Genomic DNA, 21,967 nt, shown 5'->3' on the forward strand with positions numbered 1-21,967 from the left:
TCCTGGACTTCAGCTGTGAGTTTCTTACTAGCGCCCCAGCCCCACCCCCGGGGGGCGATTCTATTAAAACCTTTTTTCATTCTTTCCTACCCATTTTCAATTTGAGTCATCTTGTTCAAATATGTATTATCTTTTTAAGCACTCTCAGGCTCTTTGCAAACAACACGGGCAATGAACACGTGGCTAATTTTTACACGATTCATACTTTTCTGCTAGATCCAGGCACGTCGCAGAGCCGAAACACCAGGTTTTTGGAGAGACCCACACTTGGGTTTGAATTCCGTCTTTGACACTTAATAACTATGGGACCCTTGGACAAGTTATTTAATCTTTCTGAGTTCCCTTTTTGCAAAGTGAAAATCATAATCCATAACTCAGAGATGTCTTGGGGATTAAATAAGTCATGCAAATTACTTGGTGCATAGTAGGCATTCAATAAATGTCAGCTCGTTTCTTATTCCAGTTAATAATGCTTATTAGACTATATTAAAAACTAGAAGCAGACTGTGATAATGCATTTCTTTATTAAGTATTTAAGCCAAATAACTAATTTCCCCCAGGGGGAAGGGAGAGATATGTTGAATTGGATTCATTTGGTGGACTTATTTATTAATCTTTTTTTTTCCTTCAACATTATTTTGTTTCACAGTTCATAATGCAGTTTTCATGCAACACAAATGCCACACAGCTCAGCATTCCTTTGAACTCTACTGTGATCTTTAAGAAAATCTATGATTACATTCGCCGCTTATTAGAGGTCATTGTTAGTTACGTTAGCAGCTCAGCTGTGTTTCATAACTACTTCGGGCTGACAAACTTTTGCTCGCCACCGTTTCCCCGAGGTCTAAGGCTTTACAAGAATCCGGTTTTCAATTGCAACGGTAGAGCAGAAGAAAACAGGGGTGGGGGGTAGACTCACACCGTCTGTGCTCTCTCCTGTCAACATTACACGTTTGCATTGAAGCGGGGCCACGTTTTCCTCAAGGACGGCAGCTAAAGCGAGGCTGGCGACAGGACTGGGCAGTAACCGGGCTGGGGCTCGGGTACCACGGCACCTTTAAGGACCGGAGACTTGGCACTAGCCCGGCCTCCTTCCCGGCCCACCTCTGAACTCTGATTGACAGGGCGCCGGGCGAGGAGGAGCCGAAGGAGGCCGAGGGGAGGTGCGGGGAGGCGAGCAGGGGGAGGAGGGCCCGTCTTCCCGCCGACGGCCAATCAGGGCGGGGGGGCGGGGCCTGCGCGCCCTCCTCCCTCCTTCTCTCCCCCGCCTCCCGGCTTCCCCGCCCCCTCCCCTCTCCTCCTTCTCGTCCTCCTCCTCCTTCTCCTCCTCCTCCTCCTCCTCGCAGGCTGTGGTTTTTCTGTATGTGTTTCTGGAGTCCTGAGCCTGAGCTAAACAAAAGCAGGAGGCTGACGGGGCTGCCGGAGTTTGCAGAGACACGGAGGAGGAGAGAGCCTGTGCTCTGCCTGCCGCCGCGGCCGGGGGAGATCTGGCTTTTGCAACAGCCCACCCCCTTTGAGATCACTCTGGCCCGGAGTGGGGGTGGGGGGCAGCGGGGGGTGGGGGGGAAAGTTTGCATTGCAATCCCCCTGCCTTCCTCTCCTTTCTCCCGATCAATGCATATTTGCAAAAGGATTAAGCCACAGATTTAAGCGCCGGGAGCCCATTTCTGCCTTGCAAAGGAGACCGGACTGAAAAACCAAAAGCCAGCTCTGATTTCTTTTCGTCAAGTGGGAAGGTGGTTTATTTTTCTTGCTTTTTTGGAGTCAACACCCTTCCCCACCAGCCCTTATCCCCACCCTCACCCCGCAACCCCTTCACGCCCCCCTCCCCCTCCCCACTCCCCATCCTCCCACCAGCCTCTAAAAGAGGCAAAGGGATTTTTTTTTTTTTCTTCTGGTCTTCTTTTTTCCCCCCTTCCCTGTTTATCCTGAAAAGGATCTGAAGCCAGCTTGAAGGATAAAAAGCCTTGGTGCTGCCCAGGAGCCGAGCCGAGGAGCAGAAGAGGAAGAGCCGGGGGCTGCTGTTGCCTTTGGAGATGGACGAGCAGCCCAGGCTGATGCATTCCCATGCTGGGGTCGGGATGGCCGGACACCCCGGCCTGTCCCAGCACTTGCAGGATGGGGCCGGAGGGACCGAGGGGGAGGGCGGGAGGAAGCAGGACATTGGAGACATTTTACAGCAAATTATGACCATCACAGACCAGAGTTTGGATGAGGCGCAGGCCAGGTGAGATGGAGGTTTTCTTTTCCTTTCTTGGGGTTTTTTGTTTTTCTCCCTCTCGCAGGGGGAAACAATGGGAACCGAATCAGCACAGCGCTTTCTTTTTAAATGTTATTTCTTTTCCCATTTTGACGAGCAACTACATGGCGGAGGAGTAAAATTGGAAGGAGCGTTGTTATCGAAAGTGTAATCGCCCATGCCGAGATGTGGCTCTGTGTGTGTGTATGTGTGTGTGTGTGTGTGTGTGTGTGTGTGTGTGTATGTATGTGTGTTTGCGTGTGTGTGTGTGAATATAGAGATATTCATATATGTCCACACAAACACTCAGGCACGCCGAAAATACTGCCAACGGATCCAAAAGCGGCCCTCGGCACTTTTTACTGCTTTAAAAAAGTATCAGAGAGAGCAGAATTGACAAGTTTTGGACAGCATTCCATGCCTTCTTGTTGAGGGACTCCGTAACATTACAAAATAAAATGCCCCAATAACACTTTATTTGCAAATTTAGTGACTCCTCACCTAATTCAGAGACTTTGGCTTTTCTTTCTTGATGTGCCCCTCCAAAATTAATTTTGAGCTTTTCCTTCTTTCTGCCCCCTTAAAATAAAATTTAAAAAAAGCAGATTAATTCTTTGTCAGTACTTGTCAACTATCCAAAAAATATTTTGCATTCATTTGATTCTGTTTCAGAAAAAAGCTAATGGAAAGAAGGAAAACATGATTTTGCTTTGAGGCATATTGGTTAGTTTCAGGAGACTCAGATATTCAGTTTAACTTTATTGTCTCTTAATTTGAGTCACTTTACCAATGCTCTGTGGCACAGAATGTATGGTCCTTTAAAAAAGGGGGTGGGGGGACAAAAATCAAGCATGATCTTTTTCCCATGCTTTTTTCAGGACCATTTAGAATGCACAGAAATAGAAATGAAGGCATGTGTGAATTTCATGTATTTTCAGTACTGTAGGACAGGAAGGTCTTTATTAAGGAAACACAATAAAGAAGCTGTGTAGCTTCTCAAGTTAATCCATTGCCAGGTAGACAGTTCAACACTCCAGGATTTTACAGTAAATTGTCTTCCAAAACAAAATGTAGAGTCAATGGCAACCCAGAAACAGCTTGCCCAAGGCCGATCTCGAAAAGAAGAATTTAAAAAATCTAATGACCACATATGTCTTTACTGTTAATTACCCTGCTTTGTGAAATCTCAGAAGTAGTTTTTTTTTTTTAATATGTACACAATTCCTATACCCCAAATGACTCAGTTATGTGGAAAAGACATTATATGTATTTTCGTCTTATGGGAATAAGGAATTTGAGTTGAGAAAATGAGCCGAAGCGGTTAAAAGCGTGGATGTTATGAATTACACCCTTATTTTAGCTGCAGGCACATGCAACATGTAAACTCAGAAGTACTGAGTGTGGAAAACTTAGAAATGTTCGAAGCCAGGAACTGTGCTTAATTTTTTTTTAAATGGGGGAAAGTTTTCAAAAATTAATCGGTGCTCTCTTCCAATTGTATTATCTTTAGAGAAGCTAATAATTACAGCAAAGTGGAAGATTTTTCCCACTGGCAATCTCTTTTTGAACTGGAACAGATTTCTCCATTACATTGTTGCAGAAGAAGAAACTCAGACATACCAATAAACTGGTTTAATAACAAGTTTGTGAAGTGGCAAGGGGCCGGGAAGGCTTGAGACTTCCCACTTTCCTCATGTACGATCAGTACTCCCTTTTTGTACAGCTGAGGACAGCCGAGGCTTGGCGGGTCTCCCCTGATAGTGGCCTAGATGCTGAGAGAGATTAGACCCACATTTTGGGATGGGGAAATCTGTTCTCTGTCTCTAACCCCATTGATGCGCTGTGGAAATGTAGTATTTCTGGAAAGCCGTCTGGGGCTTTTGTTGTTATTAGTCTTGTTGGTTTGTTTTTCCATTTGGGCCTATATGTAAGAATGCAATTAATGAAAACTATTTTAAAAGGCCCTCAAAGAGGTCTTTGATACAATAAAGTATTTTGTACCTTTTTTTCTCACCCCCCCCCCCCCCCCCATGAGAACTCAGGCACCATTGAGCTTTCTTTTTGTTCAAACAATGTAACTCTACTCACAGTATAGAGAGCCTGCTTCTGGTTACTGCTCTTCATGAGGATGTGTGTCCATTTTTTTTTTTTAACTTTCCCAAGAATTAAGAAAGAATTGCATGTGTCTGGGGTGCCAGGGGCTTCCATTTGTCTTTACACATTAATTTCAGTTTGTAAACAGAATTCCTTTAACTGATAGCTGATACGATCAGTATTTTGTTTCCAAAACAATATCCTTCTGCTAAGTGCTTCCATAGTAAAATAAAGGGAAAGGTATTGTTTTGTTCCTCAAGTGCATTCTGAATACACACGCACACCAGAACCAGGTAAATCACTAATCTAAAAGGCAGAATTGTATTTATTTTTTCCCCAATGGGTGCAAGGTCCTAATTGTAAATAATTGAATTTCAACACCTGCAAATAAGCGGCGTGTGCACAAGAGGCATAATGTGAACACAGAGAAATGAATTTATTCCCCATATGGGTATGTTTGCCCCCTGGCAATGCATTTCCATACTCTTTAACTTGGGGACTGAAATTTTATAAATTGACAGTTCTACTCAGAAGACCTTTCAAGCATCTTGTGTTTATGAGAATACAGGGGCATCTGCGGAATGAATTCGAACACATGGATGAATTAAATTTGAAAACACACACACAGACTAAGAGGCAGACAGCTCCTAGGCTGTGGTGGTTGCATAGATTATAGAAAACTGTTATCCTATGCGTTTAGCTTTGCCGTATTCATTGCCCTGGATATAGGATTATTGGTTTAAGAATTCCACTTTGATTAAACTATTAAAAAAAAAAAAACTAACTCTGCCTAAATGGGCATAATTTAGGTTAGTTCTGTTCTGTAGTTAAATCCCTACTCTCTCTCAGCTAATTAACATTATTTCCTTTTCTATGGCGGGACTCTGTATATTAAGTCATAAAACAATCGAAGCATGCCACAGAGTTATGCGTGGTATATAATTTTGGCTAAATGTTCGGATTTTTCCCCCTGTGCATTATCAGCAGTTTGATTCTGAAAGTCCACCTAAGCCATTATGTTGTTTCTTTCTTGCAGAAAACATGCTTTAAACTGCCACAGAATGAAGCCTGCCTTGTTTAATGTGTTGTGTGAAATCAAAGAAAAAACAGGTAGGAATGAGATTTCAACATTTAAGCGTTTTCTTTGGCCAGTTGACTCACTTAGCCAGCAATCACAAACCCATTATTTAAATATTAAAATTTCAGAATAAAAGTACTGTCAAGATGGATCGCGTATTCCAATAGGGAGTTCTAGTAGCCCTGCTTCCTGGGAAAGAAAGCACCAAGTTTCCTTGACAGTTATTACCAAGCGTTACTGGTTTATTTTCCTTAACTCTGTTACCAGCCTCTTTGAAACTGGGGCTAGAATAGAGGTTCTGAAGGGAAATTGATAGAATGATGTGCCTTTGGGGGAAAAATACGAAAGTAAAAGTCTGTTTCCTGAAGGAATGTATTTTGGCCCATATTTAAAACCCTGGTGTTTTTGGAGTTGGGCATGGGGGCTAAGCTGTTTAAAGTTTCCTTTCCTTTTTTTCTTGTAATGCTACAAAGGAGCAGGCTAGAGGTTTCTCAGCAGTGGTGGTTGTCAAATACCTTTGTGGAAAGCGCTATACAACGTCAGGTTATCGGTATTTGAGTGCCCTGTGATTTCATAGCAGGGGGAAGCGTTGGGTTTAGGAGAATATAATGCCATGAGATCACTCATTCTGTTGTTTTTCTACTTTCTAGACCTCCTCTCATGGACTAACACACTTATAACACATCCCAGGAGGGCATTTAAATTTTAAAGCAACAATTAAAAAATAGCAGTCATCAATCAGAGGTGTTCTTAAACAACAGATGCTCTGGGAAGGACATTTAGCAACATCCTCTTGTTTGTTTATTTTAATCCTTAATTTTCCAAAGTGGCTGAATCTCTCCGTTGTAAAAAGAAAGAGTTGAGAAGGCAATCTGAAACAAGAGCATAATGATGAGGAACGAGGGGTGGTTATATAAAGCGGGAGCTTCTGCTGGCCTCTGACTTGCTTGCTTCAGAGCAGTGCAAAGTACCTGCCATCCTATTTATTTATTTATTTTTTACAACAAGGAGTGTAACAGTCAATAATTCATATCTAAACCATATAAGCAAGGGCATGACATGAATGAAAGTGACAATAAATATGATTGCATGCCCGGTTGATATACATTGATAGTTACACATAAAAAAGAGGGGTGGGGGGGGGGGGAGGGCACCCAGGGTGGCTTTCTTTTTGAAAGCTCTCTGTGTTTCTCTTTTAAAAGAATAAATAGTTTCAAGATGTGACCGTTGATCAAATATGTAATTACTTGGGTCTTGAAATCTATGTGAAATTAGTAAGCAGCTCCTTTGTTGAATGTTATTTGTGTTGTGCACAACATTCCAGACAAAGCACCTGAGCAGTAATGTTCAGACCTTCAAGACTTTCAGGTTGCCTTGCCAAAACCTAACCTTACTGCAAAGCTGATAATTACATTATTTTAGCTGTGAAACACCTCTTAAGAGATTTATGAATTGTGCATACAAATATCAAAGAGCCCTTCCAGTTTGTCACACTTTTTAGCTTTTTTTTCCCTATTAGCCAGGGCAGGAAACCTGAGTGTATGTATATAGATTTTTTTTCCTCTCCTTTTTTCTTCCTTCTCATTTTCTTTTTTGATCTCCAATGCTTATTTACTTTGAATTTTTGGTTTGTTGAAATCTGCTTCTAACCTAGTATGCTTTCCTGCCCGTCTTGATTCATCAAATATAGAATCAAGACATAAAGGCATATTTGATAATCCAGGCTAAAGCGACTCAATTTTGGAAGACACTTTATCAGATATTTATGGAAAGGAAGCCCATCGGGGCACTTGAATGTATATTGTGGTCAAAGTGTTTAATTCTAGCCTTCTAATTAAAACCTACCAAGGCAGTAGATCAAAGTGGATGGGTGTGAATAGAGATCCGGTTCTGGTGTGGGTTAAAGAGTTTGTTCCTTATTCACATTGGCTAAACTATGGTTGTAGGAAGCAGGGGTATTGGTCAAAAATAACGCTTGAAAGGTGTAATCTATCGTTGGACTGTATATTTCGCTTTTAAAATTTCCTGTCAATTGATGAATTGGTGTTTGGAGATTTTTAAAAATCTAAGTTCAGTTTCGGTGTGTTGTCTTTAGAATAATATATTTAAAAAATAGTTTACGAAGTACTGTAGACTGAGAAGATAAGGATCCCTGCCCCTGTGTTAAAGGGGAAATATACATGTGCACACGCACACACGCGTGATAGAGGTTTGGATTGAGAGGGCACCCATGGGTGAAAGTTTAAAAAAAAAAAAAAGAAAGGGAAAAAAAAAAAGCTTTCCTCCTTGTTTCTCTTCAACTTGTATGTTAGAAGGAGTGAGGGGAAGGAAGAAACATCTCCTGGAATGCTGAGTGTTCTGTGTTAAAGGTGGGGAGATAGACAACTGGTGTGTGGAACAGAAGCCTTTGACTCTGAAGCATGATTCCCCCGGCGCTCAGGATTTGCCCAAATCCCCGTCTCTGTGCCAGTGTATCTCCCATGCGGTCGATGTGTCTGGTAAAGTGTGTAAAGTTGCAGGAGTTTGTTTTTTGTTTTTTTTTTTTTTTTTTTCTTCCCTCCCTCTGGATCCAGGGCTGGTAGGCAGATCTGTTGGAGGGTCAGTTCCTATGCATTCCTTCATTGTTATGGGACTTTCCCTATTGTTTCTTCCCAGGCCCCTGGCCTCGAATGAGCATTTTTGAGCTTCCGTCCCAAGCACTGCAGAGGTTACTGGGCTCAGGGTGGGCTTGCTTGTTTATTCGCTCGTGAAGTTCCCACGTTCGGCTCACCTAGGCCTTTAGAAGGAAGACTGGACGCCGAGGGGGGCAGCGGTAATGGCTTTCATTTACTGCTTTTACTTTGTTTTTGTTTTTGCTCACGATTTCAGTGCGAGAGCTCAGAACTAAGTGGGGAAGATTGTCTTCCCCACCTTTTGCAACTCGAGGGAAACATGCGCACAGCACCCGAAGTAGGCAGCACCGTCTAAATTACAGTTGATTGATGGGTATTTAAGTCAGAAATTACTGTGAGGGTATTAAAAAAAAAAAAAAAAACACACCATGTGTCTTCTTGCTTCAGAGTGTGGGTGAGTTTTTATTTTGATACCCTTTTGCTTTTTAAAAATAAATGCTAAGAAAAAAGAAGGCCTGCAGAACGCTCCGGGCGGCAAATCTCAAAAACAACAGCCAAGGAAACCCGTGTGGAGACCCACAGCAATGTGTATCTCACAAGTGGCTTTTATCTGCTGTCTCCTTCTGGGATCAGAGGGATTTAATATCGACTTTTGGGCCATTTAATATCTTATTTTCTTTTGTGTTTAAGGAAACATTGCTTGTCTTCTGACATAGTAGCAAAAGCCTGGCTTTTACCTAGGCGTATATGTAGGGGTGGGGGGGGGGGTGATGCGATGGAACAGGAGAAAAAAAAGTCAAACACACTGTGTTTCTTAAAAAGATCTTGCATATAATATCAAATGTCTGTTGATTTTTTTTTTTTACTTTAGTGTCAAAATTCACGCAGGTTGAAAAATTAGGAAAACACCCCAAAAATACTGGGTGCCATTTACTAGGGAGAATATTTATAGACAGCAATGAAGAGCGGTAATTGTTGTGAATAGTTTTTAATTTTAGAACATAATAGCTATATATGGCATTTCCAGCCGATTTTCCTCTGTGAATTATCTGCGCTGAAGTTAAATCAAATCACTGAAGGAGGTTAAAAAAATTAGGCTTTTTTTTTCTTTTTCTTTTTTTTTTTTTTTTGCTTCCTTACCAACCTTTTGTTCTCTTTTCTTTTTTTCTCTGTGTTCAATTAACACCCCCATCATAGATCTGTGTGTGTGTGTGTGTGTGTGTGTGTGTAAGTCTACTACTGTATTTCACTTTTGACATGCTCCCTTATTCTTGCCTGCCGCTTCTTTCTAATACAGCAGTTATATTATGGGACTGGTAGTCTCTTTACAGCATTAGAGAATAGTGTGTGTGTGTGTGTCTGTGTGTGCGTGCGTGTGTGTCTGTGTGTGTGTTTGTATAAGTAGGAGAGGGGCAGGATGCAGCGACACTGTATCCAGCAGGGGAATAATTCTGATGGTATGAGGCCTTGAGCCGAGCAGGAGTGAAATAACTTTAGACAATTTAGAGCTGCCTCTGCTCAGATTCCTTTTGGGGTCGCGGTGGCAGGAGTGACTTCATGGAAGTTCACCCATAGCGGGCAAATGCAAAAAACTTTTTCTTGCTGATCACAAAGTTCAAGCGTTAGGTCTTTTCTTTTCTTTTTTTCCTGTCTTTTTTTTTTTTTTTTTTTTTTTTGTGGAAGGGGCTGAGAGGGAAAAGTGGGGGGGGGGGGTGCGAGGGAAGGGAAGTTACAAACCAGCTTTGCTTGAACACTCCCATCCAGGTCCAGCAGTGAGCTGGGCAGAAGTAATGTGATTCGACAATACACGGTTCATCGTAATCTGGTCGTAAGCTGTATATAGACGTGCAACACTGACTGATGGGAAGTATCCCTTCTCTCCAGTCACTTTAGTGCGATCCATTCTTAGAAGTAGAGTTGATAAATTCTGGCATTGGAGAGGTACGAAGGAGGGGTGCAAAGCACATGGGGGGCAGACCTGTCCGCACGAGACTTTTGGAAGTTTGGGGTCGCTTCTGACAGTCAGGGCGCCTGTGAGGATTGGGGAGCAGATGTAAGTTAAGGGAACTGAGAGAGGGTTTGGAAGAGGGTTCACAGACCCAGGGACGTGGGTGTCAGGAGCTGGGGGGTGAGTGAGGCTGTGGGTTCCCAGTTGGGTGGTGCTGGGAGGGGGCGTAGCGCCTGCCTGTGCTTTGAGCTTTCTGCTGGTGCAAGGCAGCTCATGTGCTCTCCCCTGCCTTCTACTGACGCCCATGAACTTTTGGTTGTTGTTGTTGGCACAATTACAGAAATACCCCCAAACAAGCAAACAAACCAACACTTAAATACTGAACATATTTAAATAGGAGAGCATTTTCAGTTTAATTTAAAGCATAACCCCAGCTTCTTTGGAGACACGGTTTCCACTCATGCCTTAGGAAAACTTAGCCTTAATTTTGGTTTTAAACCCCTTTTAGATGGAGGCTGTTATGTTTTGAACTTGGGGAGGTGAATCCAAATAGACTTCATTCCTTTCCCTTTTCATATATTAAAACAACTCATTTTATATATGTGTGTGTGTGTGTGTGTATACGAATATATATATATACACAACACCACATGACTGAGGTCGTGTCCTAGATCCAGCTCCCAAAGACTGCTCTTTTTCACTTTCGCGTGACCCTGAGAGCCACCCGGTCCATCTGCACTGCCATTTGTCCTTGGGTGAGAGGAATATGATAATTCTGGCTCCACCCCTGTCCCTTACCTGAGGTGGCGTGGCCAGCTGTAAGGGACACAGTAATTGATAAATAAAATAAGGGAAGGATTAATGAGTTGTTTGCAAAGTGCTTTGAGTTCCCTGGGCTGTATAAATAAAAGATGCTGTGTTTTCTGTAATAAATTATGTCGGGACCCATATCCTGTCCCATTTCATAGGATGTCACTGTGTTAACCCTTTCAGGCCATAGGAGCGTATCTACCAGTCCGTAATTATGTAATGGGTGGTTGGTCGTCTCTCACGGGGAGAATTCTCTGGTTGAATCTATGGCACCATGTGCATCTGAGAGGTGTCACTTAGAACTTGGCAGAGTGATTTCCAGAAAAAAAAAAGTGCAGGTATAGACGGTCATAAGATTATAAAAACGATCTCCCTTTATGGCAGAATAAGGTCAGTAGTGACTTCCCAGAAGGTCTTCTTACCACTGACAGCTATGTTTCAGTCTCTCAATTATTGGTGGAAATCAAGATTGCAATGGGTAAAAAAAAAAAAAAAAAATCATCCTTTTGGGTTGAGCTCATAGATTCAGCTACATCTGGCACTGACCCTCTTGTCATTAAGTGGTTATGAGGATGGGTGCCCTGCACCTGTATTAATTCTGGACCTACCACTAAGCAGTTGTACGATGATAGGCAAAGAATTGCTTAAAGAATTGTAGGAGAAACTCTAACAGTAGTGGTTAAGGACTTGGTCTCTGCATTTGTATCCCACATCTCTTACTTTTTAGCTCTGTGACCTTATTCAAGTTACTATACCTGTCTGTGTTTCATTTTCCTCATCTATAAAAAGGAGGTACTGATGATACCTATCACAGAGGGGTGTGGTGAGGATGAAATGAGGTAATACATGTAAATTACAGTGCCTGGCGTAAGCAGTCAATAACTGTTAGCTTTTATTATTTCTGGCCCTGTTTTCTTCTATGAAAAAGAGAGGCTTGCACCAGATGGTCCCTAAAGACCAAGCCAATTCCAAGACTCTGTGATTCTATGCTGAAAAGAGACAAAAATTGCTGAATTTAAGATTTGCTTTCTTTTGTTTCTCTTGCTGTTCTCTTAAAGCGAGAATTAGCTCTATCTGGCCGAAAGGCTGGGACTAGGTTGGAAGAAAAGGGGGAAGGAATGAGTTCGAACAAAGACCAAGGTTTTTACTCATCCACAAACTGGACAACAACTACCTGAAAAACTAAGCTTGCATATGTTAGCGATTGTGTTTTCTTAGCATCAGGAACTAGAGATATTATGTATTTATAGTTAAAAATATTTTCTCTCTGAAAACACGGTGGACCCATCCATTCAAGTTACAAAGTTTGAAAGTAGGAAGAGTAACATAAAGTGAGGTTAGGGTAACAAGGATCTTTTCCTGACTTCCTAATATGTTTCTTATTTAGGAAAAATTTTATCTTTATCACAATGACAGCCTGGATACATTGTAGGTTTTATTCTTTTTTATTCTTTTTAAATGGTTTTCTTTTTTTTTTTTTTTTTTTTAAAGCAAACTCTGTGCCCAACGAGGCAGCTGAACTCATGACCCTGAGGTAAAGAGTCACAGGCTCTACCGACTGAGCCAGCGAGGCGCCCCTGATAGTCATCTTGAAATATACTTCATGTACCATGAAATTCACCCATGTTAACTATACAGTTCAGTGATTTAGTATATTTACAAAATCGTACAACCAGCAGAACCTAAATTTAGATCCTTGTTCATCACTTACCAAAAAACCCAGTACCTATGACCAATCAGTTCAGATTTCTCCCTTTGCCTAGCCCCTAGAAATTGCTAACCTCTGCCTCTAGGGATTTGTCTCTTCTGGGCATTTCACATAAGTGGAGTCCCATAACATGTGTTGTGTTCTTAAGTCATATTGTAAATGACACCACCTTTTGTCTCTGGCACCCCCGGCCTTCCATTGTTTTCAACCTTTTCCTCCAATTAGCGATCTCTTCTTTGCCTCCATGTTTAGGGTTCTGTATTTTTTGTCTTCTTTGATCATCGACACCTACTCTAAAAAAAATTGTTTTTGATAAATTTAAGTCAAAGGAATGAATCTCTACTGTTGGAATTTCAGGTGTGAGGTTCCTGGAAAGGGAGAAATTAGCAAAAGAGATTAGGCAACTTTTGAATAGCAATTTTGTATGATAGGGAAAGCCAGGACTTCGAGGCAAACCACCCTGGATTCCATTCCTAGCTTGGTGTGTAATATTAATAAGTTATTTGATGTAACAGAGCTTCAATTTCCTCACCTATACTGTAAAGATAATAATATTAGTGGGGTAATTTGGGGGACTAAACACAATAATACAAAGCATATAGTCTAGTGAGTATGCTCAATAAATGCCAACTACTGTTTTTTGGGTTTTGTTTTTTCCAAAACCACGTGGCAGAGTGTTGACCACCCTACTCATGAGTTTGGCTCTGTCTGTTCAGGTTGGGTTTTCTAGCAGGTCGGTCCAGGAGTTTTAGAGGCTCACCAAAATGCCTCCTGACGCCTGCTGCATTTACGTGCTTTGAATGGTTGTCTGTATAACAGGGGAAAAGACTCTTGGGCAAATCTCAACAGAAGGTATCCCAGCATATCTGCACTTTCCTCCTTCAGTCCTTGAGTTCTTGAAAAGGAATCCCATAAAACAGTGCTGTCTGGTAAACACATAGGTAACTTCAAATCTAATTTTTTAATGTTTATTTATTTTGAGAGAGAGAGCAGGGGAGGGGCAGAGACAGAGAGAGAGAGAGGGAGAGAGAGAGAATCCCAAGCAGGCTCCATGCTGCCAGTGCAGAGTCTGATGGGGGGCTCGAACCCACAAACTGCTTGACCATGACCCCAGTTGAAATCAAGAGCTGGACACCTAACCGGCTGAGCCACCCTGGTGCCCCTTAAATTTAATGTTTTGGGTTTTCTAGTGGCTCATTAAAGGAAGTAAAAAAAAGAGAGAGGTGAAATTAATTTTAAGAAATAGATTTTTAAATCCAAATATCTAAAATACTTCAACATGTGATCAACATAAAATTATTAATGAGCCATTTTATTTTTTCTTTTGTACTAAGACTTTGAAACCCATTGTGTATATTATATTTACAGCACGTCTTCAATGTGGACTGGGCATACTTAAGTGCTCAGGGTTTACACGTGGCTCGGGTCTTCCGTATTGGTCAGCTTGGCCAAGGAATGGTTGTTTTGGCATAAACTTTTGTTTTGTTTTCTTTTTTGGCATAGAACTAGGATGAGGTGGTTCATCACTCTTTTTTTTTTTTTTTTACTTTTTTCTTTTCATAACGTATTGTTTTATGATTTGTTTCCATATCCTTAACAACATCTTAAACGTTCCCCACAAGAGAATGAGTAGGTGGAAGCCGCCATCTTGTTTCCTACAGTTAGAATACAAGGGACAAGTCCAGAGGAGTCCATGGTGTGACAAAGTTTGCAGGACCCAGAGTCAGGGTCAGGAGTTCTGAGGTGCACTGCTGATTGCCTCCAAAGTGTGTTATTTTAAGAATGTCATTTAACCTCTTAGTCTCAGGTTTCCACATCCATGGAATGGGCAACTCTAGAGGGCTGACCCCACATCCCATGGATCATGAGCCTCAGCATGAGTCCTGCCCGACTTGGATGGAAGGCAGGTGGAGCACTTATAAAAATCTTTTTCATTACTGCAGTTTTAATTTATCCTTTGACTCCTCGTCCCTTTTGTAGACAGTCATATAAAAGTGGTTATGGTGGTGTTAAAGCTACCTCCCATCAGTCAAGTTGAATTGGAGAATGCAAACCGGGAGAGGAAAAAAAAATAGTGATTTTTTTTTTTTTAATTGAAGTATTTAGCATCACATTTACAAGGCCCGTTGGAGGCCAGTCCCGGTTTAATCCACCTTGTAGACTCCATGACCGAAGGCAAATAATGGTTCTTCTGCATCCTTTCTGTTTGTAGCTAGCTGTTGGATTCTAGGCTGGAGATTGCTTTTTGGAAAACACGAAGATTTGTGGTTGCAGGATTGGAAGGGCAGTATACCTGTGCAAGTTCACACGGCGCAGCCCAGAGGAAAAAGTCGGGGAAACTTGGGTTTGCCTTTCACCTTGGAATTGTGCAGAGTTCCTTGTTTCCCATTTGCCTCAGCTGAAACGCTGAAACAAGGCCTGTTTCCCACCCACCCTTCAGGGGGGCTTCTGGAGACTTAAAGTGAGGGTATTTAGAAAGATGTTTGGCTGTCTGTAAGACGAAGTGCGGCCCGCAGGTGTGTGTGTGTGTGTGTGTGTGTGTGTGTGTGTGTACGTGAAGTTCTGTGTCTGTTGTGCTTTGAGACCGGGTTGAATCTGCCAGTAGGTCAAAGGAATAAGTTTACCTAGTGGCCTGCGCTGGCAGGCCCGGGAGGGAGGGCAGGCGGGCGTCTCTCCGAGGGCAGAGAAGGCTGCGGGTGATTTGAGCCCGAGTGCGTCCCCGGAGGAGAATCCTCCTTGTAATCCCCATTGTTAATCGAATGGAAAGTTTGCATTTCTCTTTTGTCCCTAACAAAGGAAGCCTCTCGGGGACCCTAACGAGGAGCCCGGCCTCCCCGCCCTCCGCGAGGCCCGCTCTGCTCTCCGGGTTGGGAGGGTGTGCACGGCGTCGCCTTCCTGCGGAGCCTGCACGCGGGGGGCTCCGGGGCCTCGCTCCCTGCCCACGTTAGGAGACACTTCACAACAAAGCGGCGGCAGCCCGGGCCTGGCTTTTCCTTTGTGCGGCCTGCGTGCGCGGGTGGCCGTGACCCCGCAGCCCCGGCGACGGCGAGGCCCGGGGCGGGTGCGGGCGGGGGCGCGCGCGAGCACTGGGTCCCGGCGGGGGTGGGGTGGGATGGGGTGGGGGGACGCCGGGGCCTGCGGCCAGGTGAGCGGCCCGCAGTGTTGGGGGGGGGACCGTCGCCGCCGCCACGACAGGAGGGCGAGGGCGGCTCGCGCACGCCAGGTGGTGCGCGGCAAGGCGGAGTCGTCTGCAAGGAGTTGAGGGGGATGCGCGGCGGCGGAAAACTTTGGGAACTTAGGGAAATGCGGGGCCGCCGCGGGGACAGGCCGGTCGGCGGGCCACCCGCGGCGCGCGAGGGGCGGTGGCTCCCTGCGGACGCGGGGCTGCCCGGGGGTTCTCGCAGTGGGGGCGGGGGCGTGCCTCCGGCGGCCTCTACCCCCTCCCCCCCTCCGCATCCTGGGGCCCCGAGAAGGTGGCGGGAGGTGACCCCGCCCCCCACCCCCTCGGGCGCCACGCGTCCTTCATCGCACACCCCACCCTTCATTGCACCCCCCCCCCAACCCGGTCAGGCCGCTCGCTCGCTGTCGGGGCGTCGGAGCCCCGGGGTGGGGAGGGGCGGTGAGGGTGCTGGAGGGCACGAGGCCTGGCCCCGGGGAGCGGGGCCCCCGCGCTTTCCGGGCGCCGGGTGTGCGACGTGCCCGAGGCCTGCAGACCTCGGCGGCGGTGGCTTTGCGTGCAGGGGTGCCACGCAGAGGGCGGCGTGCGAGCACGTGGCTGAGAGTGTGCGCGCTCCCACGCACGCGTGTTGATCTGCAGCGTCTTTTCTCCGTTGGCCCGGTGTCGTTTCCTCTCCGTCCTTAAACGTTCCCGTCGGTGCTTTGTGCGCGTGAAATGAACTCACACACCACCCTCCGGAAGGTGCTGCAGGAGCCCTGGTGTCTCCTTTGTCTCTCAGCCCTTACAGGGAGCACGGCACCCTCCCCTGGGGGGATTTTTAACCCAGAGAACCTTGATGGACCCTAAACGGCCCTGACGTTTGTTAAGGGAGGTCTGATTCCTAGAACACTTGAAGAAGGTTTGGGGCCTTCAGACATACCTACTTTCTTATATGGCGACGCGTCTGGTCTTTCACGGGAGTCTTAAGCAAAGAGAAAAGTGATTTGGGAGTTTGCCCCCCCGCCCCCCGCCTGTACATACGCGGAATTGCTCACCTCCCCCCCGCCCCCCCAGCCCCCCAGCCCCCCAGCCTACTGGAGCCGAGGCAGGAAGGGGCTGTCATCATGCTCATGCCTAAGCCGTATTACTTTATTTTTCTTCTTAGAAAGTTACACTAGGAAAGATGTTCTTGATGTGTGATTATTATTCTTAAATGGATTCTTGTGCTTTCCTATTATTGCTCTGTTACAGCCCCGCAGAGCAACCCCCGGGTCCTGCAATAGACCCTCCAGAAACTTTCCATTGAATGCACGTGGGAGAGCTAGAAGTCGGAAAGGTTGAATTCCCTCATTACTTCCCAAATCCGTGAATTAATTCTATGAATTGCACCAGCCCAGTCTCTGATCCACCAACTACCAGGCCCATTATTAATTTCACAGCAGGGGTTTCTGGTCCGGGTTAACTCCGGGGGAGATGTTGGAAGGGGCTGTTGGGTAGGCTGAGAGTTGGTGTGCCCTTTCTGCTTGTGACCGACATTACAGCTCAAATATAGGAGTAGCGACGCTCAAACCGGCAATGGTAACAGTGAAGAGTGAAAACAGTTGTTTCCTTCTGCTCCTGATTGGGACACCCCCATCCTCCTACTCATTAACTGTACGGATTCCTCCCCTCCTAGGGGGTTCAGGCTCAGATATCTCGGTAACTGCCGCCGCCGTGGATTCGCTTCCTCGCAGCTTACCCTAAAGAGGAAAGCATCTCCCTGGCGGCCTCCACGTGGGCGTAAGTGTGCAAAGATGGGTGGTCTTATCAAGATCCCTCACCTGTAATGTCACCTTCTGACTGTTGCCCTTCCTGAGTGGAGGTTATGGAAGCCTAACTGTTTTTCAGGAAGTCTGGCCAGATATTTTTGAATGCCGTGGGTTCTGGAGACGTTGGGGGAAGACTCTTAGGTCCCATGGGTTGGATAGTGAAAAAGTTAAAAATGCAGACCCGTCCTGGTTGGCTTTAGTTTTTCAATGCCCGTTACACATTTTCAGTTTAGACCTACTGGAGGACGTGATGTAATTTGCAGAGTTTGTACCCTACTTTGGACCATTGGTTCCTTGGGCAAATACTTAGGAAACTTCTTGTGTGGGACATTATGTGAGACCTAGAAGAAATACAAATGTGCAAGTTGTGGCCCTTAACCGTCCAGGAGCTCCCAGCCCAATGCGGGGGGGGGGGGGGGGGGGCCTGAATCGTGGTCAGGATCTTTGTAGCATAGGCAGCTGACTTGCCCCGAAAGTCCTGTGCCCAGGATAGGATGTGTTCCTTGGGGCCAGGAGTGTGGCTGTCAAGGTCATTCTGGATGAGAGTTCAGGAACGCTTCTGGGCAGTACGTGTAGAAGCGTGCTTTCTTTGCTTCAGAGGCTGCTGTGTTTCGTGTAGGCAGCCTGAGAAATGTTCTGCGTCCCGAGTTTGCGCATCTGGCCTTGCCTTTCCCTAAATCTTGTCGCCCGGTTTCATTTGCTTTGCCTTCTCCCCTCCACTCTCTCTTTTGACCCCTTCCGTGCCTCGACCGGGGCCTCCCCCGCACCCCCAAATTGCTATTTGCCAAACTTGTGACCTGAGACCACTTGGCATTTCCCTGGGATGGCTGAAATTTACCACCCGCTGAATAGGCATTCTGTGACATTTGCTCACCTGGGTAGTTTAAGCTACACGGTCTGTGTTGAGAGAGTGCGGAGAGGAAGTGTGAAATTTACCTCTGTGCTCCAGGGTTCTTGCCAGCAGGGAGACAAACAGTGATGCTTCTAGAAGCTGGAATTAATTTTTATCACGGTGCACATATATAGTTATATATATTCATACACACATTTATTATGTATTCAATAAATGCATGTAGACAATTTGTGCGTTATCTGTCATTCTCTAGTCATTATTTTAACAAATTAAATTTTCATGGTTAGATTCATCTTTCACATGCATCCCCTTCCCTCCACAGCTACCTTCTTTCTTCCTCTCCCTCCCTGCTGGTAGGAGACACTGGGTTAACTTAATGCTCTTTGAGGCCATGTGCCATTAGACCCCCTGTCTCCTTAAGGTTTCTGGGACTCTGGTGATGGCTTTCTCATCGTGGTCTGCCCAGCCACTCCGCTCGTAAGGAAATAGCTCCTTGTCTCTTTGGATCAAACTGGTCCAGGAGCTTGTTCAGTGCAGGTGCTGGGACAGGCCAGCCCCTGGAGGCTCCTCCGGCTCTCAGAACCCGCAGACGCACAGTCTGTCTGTCCTGGCTGTCGGCCGAGGAAGGGAGGCAGGCCGTGTGGATGGTTGAAGCTGTTGCTTTTTCCTCGCGTTTACCCTGTCCGAGTGACCCGAAGGCCGGGGGAAGGGCAGGATGATGGGTCATCTCTGGATGAAGCCGAATTGGAAATGTCAGCAGAAATTGACGCTCCCTCACCTCCCTGTGGAGCAGGGAGTTCTGTCCGGAGGTAATAATAGGTAATGTGCCCCGAACACTTAATTAGACACAGAGCTACCATTATTACCCCAGTTTGTAAGATGAAGAAGCAGGTGCAGAGAGTTTAATGAACTTCCTTAAAGTCACACAACTTAACGAGAGGCTCACGTGGGACGGGTGGTCCTCAAAAAGTTGTACGAAATGTGGATTTTTCTGCAGAAATATGCATTCCTGTTGAGTGACAGCCCTTTAAATTGTGATTCTTCCAAGAAAAATCCTGTGGAATCCTACTTAGTTGTCCAAAAAACAAATAGCTTGGCTCTACCCATCTCTGGTCCTGTTTCTCAGGTACATAAATTTAATTATCTCTTGGCTGTGGTTGACTGTAAAACATAAGTAAAAGGAGATAAGTCCAAAATTCTCCTTGGGCCTATTCCCTGCTTTTTATTAGGCCTCTGCCTGTTATCTTTTTAGAATCTTCCTGATTTCTTTCAGGCAGTGAGCATGACTTATTCTCATAGGTGGTCTACGGCTTGACTGTCCCTCTTCAGTGTATATCACCTTTTCTGGTTCCCTCTCAGAAGCCTGGGGTTTTTGACAGGAGCATAAAGCAGGGCACAGTGCCTCGTTCTTGCACACCCTTCTTGGTCCTGCTGTCCCTTCTGTCCTGCCTCCCCCGTTTGTGGCCACACTCCAGGCCCCCGGGTGCTCAGGTGATTCTAAGTTGCAAGTTTCAGCTTTCTAAGCTGAAAGTTGCACTGGTGAGACCAGAAAGTCTCCTGTGTCCAGCCACAAAGCCACTCGTGGGAATGAAGCCGCCCCTTTGTTTTGAGAAGTGCATGTTCTCAGTTTTCAGGAGGGGACAACTGTGTTCCAAGGAGTGGGGTGGCCCCGGAGCAGCCTGGTGTAAAGGACCTGGTTGGAGGGGCCCCTGAGTGGCTCGGTCGGTTGGTTGAGTGTCTGCCTTTGGCTCAGGTCATGATCTCATGGTTTGTGAGTTCGAGCCCTGTGTGGGGCTCTGTGCTGACAGCTCGGAGCCCGCTTCACATCCTCTACCTCCCTCTCCGCCCCCCCATCTCTCCCCTTCTGTTTCTCTCCCCGCTCCACCTCCCTGTCCTCCTCCACCTCCCTCTCCCCCTTCCCCCCCTTCGTCTCTCTCCCCTCCACCGTCTCTCTCCCCACCCTCTGTCTCTCTCCCCTCCACCTCCCTCTCCCCCCTCCGTCTCTCTCCCCCCACCTCCCTGTCCGCCCTCTGTCTCTCCCCCCTCTGTCTTTCTCCCCCCATCTCTCTCCCCCCCATTTCTCCCTCCCCCACCATCTCTCTCTCTCTCTCTCTCTCTCTCTCTCTCTCAAAGAATCTTGTTATTATGAACTATGGGAGAACTTTGCCTAGCAAAACTTTAAAAATAAATAAACTTAAAAAAAAGTCAATTAACTTTATTTATTTTTTTTAAAATTTTTTTTCAACATTTATTTATTTTTGGGACAGAAAGAGACAGCATGAACGGGGGAGGGGCAGAGAGAGAGGGAGACACAGAATCGGAAACAGGCTCCAGGCTCTGAGCCATCAGCCCAGAGCCTGACGCAGGGCTCGAACTCACGGACCGCCAGATCGTGACCTGGCTGAAGTCGGACACTTAACCGACTGTGCCACCCAGGCGCCCCGAATTAACTTTAAAAGAAAAAAAAAAAAGGACCTGGGTGGAGGTAAAATCCTGGTGACAGTGACTCTTGCAAAGCTTAGTATCTTCACATTGCCCAGGTGTATAAGGAAAAAAGAAAGAATTTGGCATAGCCCATGTTTATTATTTATTCAAAAAAATTTTTTGTAAATGTTTATTTATTTTGAGAGAGAGAGTGAGAGAGCATGAGTAGGGGAGGGGCAGAGAGAGAGGGAGACACAGAATCGGAAGCAGGCTCCAGGCTCTGAGCCGTCAGCACAGAGCCTGAGGTGGGGCTTGAACCCATGAACCGCAGATCATGACCTGAGCCGAAGTCAGACGCTCAACCTACTGAGCCACTTCAGGGCCCTGGTATATCCCCTGTTTAAATTTATTGTTTAGGAAATGTTTTAATACCAGGAAGACCTTACTAAAGAAAATTTTAGAAAAGAAGAATTCACTAATTTTACTATCCTAGCTTGCTGTCTATTATAAGCACCCACCCGCCCCTCTCCCATGCTTATATTTCCTTCCTGTCATTTTCCTTATGGCTGTACGAATTTTTCATTTTTTGTGGATGATTACGTGCTCAGGGATGAAATTGTCTCCTATTTTTGCAACAGAACCCGTTATGGATCTTACTTCTTTATGTATTGCTCGTATCATTTCAAAGAGGAACTCAAGCACTTTACCAAAAAGGATAAGCAAAATGAAGAGATTTACTAAATAAATGAGGAAAATAGAAGAGAAAATTATGGTTGAAAATAAAGTGCAGGGGACTGTTAGTGTGTAAAATTGCATGCATGACGATCCTTTCTCATTGTAGACTTCCCAGTCCTTTTGCTGGTAAGGAAATAGCTTCTGACTGTGGATCAAACTAGTCTAGAACCCTATGGAGTCCAGATCCTAGAGAGCTGGTTACAGATTTAACTCTCTGCTCCCTGGCAGCAAAAGCAAAAAGGGAAACAGGATCAGTTTCAAATGTCAAGGCATTTGGTATTGAAAATGAATCAGGATTTGACTTCCTGCAAAATTTCTCCCATAGTTCATAATAGGAGGATGCTAAATAATGTGATAGATGTTGTCCTCTACAACATGATAAACATATTTCATATCTTACCATAGCCCTTTGTATAGAATGCCCCCACCGCACTCAATAGGCTTTATTATAATTATTGGTTTATGATCTGATTCCCTCATTAGACTAATGCATTTCTGGAA

At 45.3% G+C, this 21,967-nt stretch overlaps 1 protein-coding gene across 3 annotated transcripts in view; it reads left to right on the forward strand.

Annotated features, from left to right (window-relative positions):
• The first annotated feature begins 1,322 nt into the window (after positions 1-1,322).
• The window catches only part of PBX1 (PBX homeobox 1), a 298,333-nt gene continuing 277,688 nt past the window's right edge, over positions 1,323-21,967 (forward strand). For 2 of the 3 annotated variants that reach the window (XM_086694765.1, XM_086694766.1), the window contains exons 1-3: positions 1,324-1,736; positions 1,937-2,227; positions 5,370-5,443. In XM_086694765.1, coding sequence (XP_086550891.1) covers positions 2,037-2,227; positions 5,370-5,443 — 265 coding nt within the window. In that variant the 5' untranslated portion in view covers positions 1,324-1,736; positions 1,937-2,036. Of the gene's footprint in view, positions 1,737-1,936; positions 2,228-5,369; positions 5,444-21,967 lie in introns of all 3 variants that reach the window. The other variant, XM_086694767.1, reaches the window with a different exon arrangement.

This window comes from Puma concolor, chromosome E4 (assembly GCF_028749965.1).
Source record: "Puma concolor isolate L17-30 chromosome E4, mPumCon1.1.hap2, whole genome shotgun sequence".
Classification (NCBI taxonomy): Eukaryota; Metazoa; Chordata; class Mammalia; order Carnivora; family Felidae; genus Puma; species Puma concolor.